At 44.4% G+C, this 6,421-nt stretch overlaps 1 protein-coding gene across 1 annotated transcript; it reads left to right on the top strand.

Annotated features, from left to right (window-relative positions):
• Nucleotides 1-337: 337 nt before the first annotated feature.
• LOC121551404 (protein Tob1-like) lies at nucleotides 338-4,300 on the top strand. Its single transcript, XM_041864042.2, has 2 exons — nucleotides 338-597; nucleotides 2,122-4,300. The coding sequence occupies exon 2, from the start codon at nucleotides 2,362-2,364 to the stop codon at nucleotides 3,379-3,381; it is 1,020 nt and encodes a 339-aa protein (XP_041719976.1). The 5' UTR covers nucleotides 338-597; nucleotides 2,122-2,361; the 3' UTR covers nucleotides 3,382-4,300.
• Nucleotides 4,301-6,421: the final 2,121 nt, after the last annotated feature.

Raw genomic sequence — 6,421 nt, 5'->3', positions numbered from 1 at the left:
AATACATAATCAAAAGCTATTATATGCTAATTAAATAACTTAGCCTATGTCTGACTTCATAATCAACGTATTTTTGTCTGCTGTCAGAGGATACCAAGGTAAAGTGTGACGCAAATGTTATTGTTATGGGCGTCTCTTCACTTTTATGGCTTGGATTGACATTAGAACTAACCAATACACTTGCGAGTTTGTACATTTCCAGCGGGCTGGATTCCCCAACCTGACCAATTGCAGGCCCAGATATGGTGCTCCTATTGTTTTGACCTCTGAAACTGCATCAACGCCTACCTCGTGCCCATGGCGGAGGAAAGCTATAAATACAGGCGCATGACAGCAGACTGGGACGAAGTTGTAAAACTCCCAGGTAGAAGGGAGAAATTTTGCAAGCCTGCTGAAAGGGGACAACCTCAAACAACCTAAAAATAGAAACTAAAGCAAAAAATATATAACGGTAACTTATCGACGTCTACACGTACTGGAATACTTTTTTATGTTCATATTATATTCTATGTGAAGAAAGTATGTATATCTACTCTACACTTTATTTGCACTAACGGTACTTCAAAACTACTGAGAATCTTTATTTTGTACGAAAAAGTAAGTATTGCTTTTGGCTCAATTACTCTTTGCGTGTTCGATTGGTTATCCGTCAATCAACTGTAGCCTAGTTTGCTTGATGATTAACTATTTACCCCAGATTATTTCGCAGGGGATTTTAATCAAGCTGATTTGCTGCGTCAGTCCCCGAAGTTAGGGAGGGGTAGACTAACTGAAGCGCGTGTGTGTGTGTGTGAGAGAGAGAGAGAAAATACGGGATATCAGCTAAATCGTTCTCTACATTTGCTTGACTATCAAGACTGACTGTCACATTATTGAAAGAAGAAACTTGCGGCGAGGCAATAGGCTATGCATGGAATTATGTTCATCTCTTTTTTATTTTAGCCCGGTTATCAAGTCTCCACGTCGGAAAGAATGAATAGTAAATCAAGTGGAACAAAACCATCCGCTGTTGGGCAGAAAACCGTCTATTTCTTAATGACTGTGTGATCGTTTATTGGATACAGCGTATTTTGCATTTCCTTCTCTACTTGGCCATATCCTAAATGAATAGACTAGTTACATTTCGCTAAACCGTTTATTTCGACACTGTTCCGATAATAGCAACACCTAACCCTCATATCCCCTGCCTCGCCTAGTCGACGTTCACTACTACATTTTAATCCGCCTACCAAGTAGTGGGAGTTGAGAGCCGCCAATCTGATACAATATTTACAGAGTACATTTTTCTATCGCCAGCCTGATTGCTAATATGTAACTGTTTTGTATAAAAAAAGTGCAGTATGCCTTTCCGAATGTAACCGCGACTCTTGTGACGTTGGCAACATTGTAACGAGCCTAACTATTTATTATGTAACACGATCCGTTTTAGTGCTCCTCTATAGCTTCGCGAGGGGAAAACAGCACATCTCTCTTTCTGCGTGGAGATTTCTAACATTATGAATGCGTTTTCATCTACTGTGAAATCTTTAGTTTTTTCATATTGAGTTGTAGATATTCAGACAAATTCACTACCTTGCTTGTCATGGCTATTTATAAACTAGTCGTTCTGTTCAATGGCGTGACATTGCATTGTTTAAAGATGATTCAGGCTATAGACCTTGATACTGAATACTGCATTGTTCGGGAAAGCGCTTGTAAGTAAGCGTTTCACTAATATTTTACACCTGCTGCATCCTGTGCATGTGACAAATAAACGTTAACTTGAACCTAGACAGAGAAGAGGTGACGGCTTGATCCGTCATAGCATACTAGTTGATTTGAGTGTTCATACAGACCGCAATTCAATTCTAGATGTTTCCCTCAGGAAGTAAAGGGTTAACGTTTAAAGGGCATTTTATTGCGCTCCTTTACAAAGTCTACAGTAGTAGGCTCAATCTCAGTCAAGTAGGCGAGGACATTGCCACCCACAGCTTTGCCTGTTTACAAAATGTTGCTTCAGTAATGCTAATTCTTTACAAGGTTGATATCTAGTGGAGGAATTGTTCATGCCTTTTAATGTCTTGTTATTGTTTTGCATATCTGTCTGAACAATATGCTAATTGTTTTTTCTTTTTTTTTCAGGAAAAAGGATCACTCAACCTGTGGAAGAACGCTTCTTTTCTGCAACCAGCACTTTTGTTTTTAGAGCAGTTCCACAAATCTCTAGTTCCTTTTGCCTGGCGTTGACCCAACCCAACCCATCACACCCTACCCTGCCTGGGCAGCACCTACGCCACCCACCACGGACACATAAAGCAACCCAACAGGACGCAGCTGCCGACACCTCTTCTACTCGCACCCGGAGCAGTTCAGCAGCCAGCTATGCAGCTTGAAATCCAAGTAGCCCTCAACTTCGTCATCTCCTACCTGTACAACAAGCTGCCGCGGCGACGGGTCAACATCTTCGGCGAGGAGCTGGAGAGGCAGCTCAAGGGGAAGTACGAGGGCCATTGGTACCCAGACAAGCCATACAAGGGCTCCGGATTCAGGTGCATCCACGTAGGGGAGAAGGTGGACCCGGTAGTAGAGAAAGCAGCCAAAGAGAGTGGCCTGGACATTGAGGACGTGCGCCACAATCTGCCTCAGGACCTCAGCGTGTGGATCGACCCCTTCGAGGTATCCTACCAGATCGGGGAGAAGGGGCCCGTCAAGGTGCTTTACGTGGACGACAGCAATGAGAGCAGCCCCAGTGGGCTGGAGCTGGACAAGGAGATCAAGAACAGTTTCAACCCCGAGGCCCAGGTCTTCATGCCCATCAGCGAGCCTGTGGTGGGCCCCTCTCCGACTTCCAGCTCGCCCTCGCCTCCCTTCGGCCACTCGGCCGCCGTCAGCCCTACCTTCATGCCACGCTCCACCCAGCCTTTAACCTTTACCACCGCCACCTTCGCCGCCACCAAGTTCGGCTCCACCAAAATGAAGAGCAGCGGTCGCAACAACCAGAGCGGCAACGCCGGCCAAGGCGGGCAGGGCCAGAAGGTGGCCCGCACCTCGCCCACCAACCTGGGCCTGAATGTGAACACGCTGCTGAAACAGAAAGCCATCTCCACCTCCATGCACTCTCTTTACGGGTTGGGCCTGGGCCAGCAGCAGCAGAAGGCCTCGGCCCTTAGCCCCAACGCCAAGGAGTTTGTGTTCCCCAACCTCCAGGGCCAGGGGAGCCCGAGTGCCCTATTCCCCGGTGACAGCTCCCTCAGCCTCAGCCCGCTGCAGTACAGCAATGCCTTTGACGTGTTTGCGGCCTACGGAGGCCTCAACGACAAGTCCCTCATGGACGGCTTGAATTTCAGCTTGAACAACATGCAGTATTCGAACCAGCAATTCCAGCCAGTGATGGCCAATTAGTACACAAAAATACTACAGTACTACTACACAGAAACGACTAGAGATATGTGATATGGGAAAAAAGACTAAACGCACATAAGAAAACAGAATTTCCAGGAAAAATTGAAAGTAACTTGTACACAGATCTTACAGTCGACAACAAGTCCAAGTGCATGAGCCTGAGGGTGAAACGACTTTGCCCCCTTGAGTTATATCTTCTTTTTTTTTTACAATGAAGCTTGTAGTACAAGATGTCCAAGCTTGGTTACCTAAACTTCGACATGCATCATTATTTCTTTTGCCAACCAAGCACAGAAATTATTTTTTACGTGACTGTTTTAAAGATAATGAAGAAAAACAATACAAGTCATGGCCTCTTTCAGTATTTAAGATGTAACTAACTGGACACCGCCAATTTTCCAAGGATTGGCATTAATAAGTGGGATTTCCTGGTCTTTTTTCTAATTGTATAATTTAATTTAGTACAGAGTTTGTAAAATATCAGAGTATATATTGTTTCTACGACATGGTATTGCATTTATATCTTTTTACTACTACAGTGATCCGTGATGGCTGCAGCGACTTTGTTCTTTTTTTTTATTGAAATTGTAAAATGAATCCCTCAAAAAAAAAAAAAAAAACTACAAAAATAATGTTAAAAAAAAACATTGACTATTCTAAAGATTGTGTACAGGATATTCCGTAGTGGTGGGATTTAAGAATATTTGATTTTTTGAGAAACATAAGAGTTGTATTTTCTGTTAAGAGTTTAAAGATTTTTGCTATATTATGGACAAAATGTAATCGTATATTAATTTTGTACCTACATTGTGCAATACTTGATAAAAACAAACGGTATAACAAAGTATTTGGAGTCAGTGTCTTACATGTTAAGCGGGACTGATCATTTATTAAGTTTGTATTAAAAAGCTTGAAAATATACACTTGTCTATGTTCTCATTGGTGGTGTTGATTGTTCACGGGTAGATTGGACAGCGGACATATGTATGAAGGCGATATTATCCAGTTTTCCATGTCACACATTCCATTGAAGTGTTAAGTACACACACTTTATTGTAGAAATAGGAGTCCTAGCCTATCCTTCAGTGCCTAATGTAGCTCTAGTCAGCATACTCTTGGTGACCTTGCACAAGACCTTGCTCTACATTATCCTCTGCCTTTGCTGGTTCTCAGAGGCTACATACTACAGTGGAGTCAGTCCATGTGCTTCGTGGGCCTATTAGACATATGGATAGAGGCATGGTGCGGTTAAGCCTGCTAACCGTCTCATCCCAGACCTTAGCACATCACCTCTGAGTCAGTTAGCCTACTGAGAGCTGAGGCGTTTATATTCGTGCACTGTACATGTTAGCCCTATTAGCCTACAGGCCCGCCTGTGAACCCTGCAGCCTGCCAGTTGTCTAGTCAAACAATGTTGAATGCAAAGACGGTCCGTTAAGCTAGGGGATATGTTGTGTTTACAGTACCTTCATCCTGAGCATGTTTGGTCTCCAGAGTATATTCAGTCCCATTTATTTCTGGGATAATACTCGTTATTTCCATCCCTTCATCTATACTGATTTTGAAATTTGGGGTACTATTGTATATTATAACAATAGCCACTTTGAAGGCTTCTACACTGTGGCCAGCTGCATGCTATTCTAAATCCTCACAATCATTTTTTACCCAGTGTCCTGAGGTGACAGGTCATTGGATAACTATGATTGCTGACTTGTGATGGATGAAGGAATGAGCAGAATAAGAATGCCATTTTGATGGGATTTAGGCTGGTCTGAAGAGGAAGTGTATGTCGCATGTTTGCTTCTTCCAAGAGTGATCTATGTTGAGGTACTGTTGGACTATTCATGGACTTGGCATAATGGTTTCAACCATAATTGATCGCCTATAGGTTCTATTTGTCATGTTGTTGCTGCTGCTGATATTATAAGAAGAACTAACATGCCGGTGGGTACACAGAGAGCACTTTAACCCTGGTGGCACACCACGTTCCTCTGAGGTTAGCTCACCAAGTATCTGCTGCACTGTTGTCTGTCAGCTGCACTTGTGTAAAGTTCACGGATGGTTTTAGATATACAGTATGTGTGTGTGTGTGCATGCACTTGTACGTGAGCATTTTTGTGCTCATGTGCGTGTAATATAAATATGTGTGTTGGGGATATGTTGGGGACAAGAAGTTCTGGGGATGCCTTTGAGGGATTATCACCCTGCTCTGCTCTCCTGAGCCTGTTCTGTCTGGTCTCCCTCCACAGGCTCTAGTTTCACTGGACGTCATCAACCCCGCGCGGGGGGACAGGAACGGATGGAGAAGAAAAAGAGGGTGATAGGGAGATAGGGAGGGAGGAAGAAAAAGAGGGTGAGAAAGTGATAGGGGTAGAAAGAGAGAGAGAGAAAAGGGGGCATAGAGAGAAAAAGAGGGGGTAGAAACATAGAGAGAAAGAGGAGGGATAGCAACAGAAAGAGAGTGTGAGAGAATGATCTCAGGAGCGCGTACAACCTGGTGCGCATTAGGGAGGGAGATGAGTGGAAAACAGCATTCAGTACCACCTCGGGTCACTATGAGTACCTCGTCATGCCATACGGTTTAATGAATGCTCCTTCAGTCTTCCAATCATTTGTGGACGAGATTTTCCGGGACTTGCATGGACAGGGTGTAGTGGTATATATTGATGACATTCTAATATACTCCGCTACACGAGCCGAGCATGTGTCCCTGGTGCGTCGAGTGCTTGGTAGACTGTTGGAGCATGACCTGTATGCGAAGGCGGAGAAATGTCTGTTCTTCCAGGAGTCCATCTCCTTCCTGGGACATCGGTTGTCTGCGTCAGGGGTAGAGATGGAGATTGACCGCGTTTCGGCCGTGCGTAATTGGCCGACTCACACCACGGTAAAGGAGGTGCAGCGCTTCTTGGGTTTTTCCAATTACTACCGGAGGTTTATCCGGGGCTTTGGACAGGTAGCAGCTCCCATTACATCTCTGCTAAAGGGGGGTCCGGTGCGCCTGCAGTGGTCGGCTGAGGCGGACAGGGCGTTTAAACGTCTG

Source organism: Coregonus clupeaformis, chromosome 35 (genome assembly GCF_020615455.1).
Source record: "Coregonus clupeaformis isolate EN_2021a chromosome 35, ASM2061545v1, whole genome shotgun sequence".
Taxonomy (NCBI): domain Eukaryota; kingdom Metazoa; phylum Chordata; class Actinopteri; order Salmoniformes; family Salmonidae; genus Coregonus; species Coregonus clupeaformis.
The sequence above is the reverse complement of the archived record's forward strand: the minus strand, read 5'-3'. Positions and strand labels throughout refer to the sequence as shown.

Coding starts and splice junctions, on each gene's coding strand:
- LOC121551404 (XM_041864042.2), top strand. CDS start 2,362: ATGCAGCTTGAAATCCAAGTAGCCCTCAACTTCGTCATCTCCTACCTG.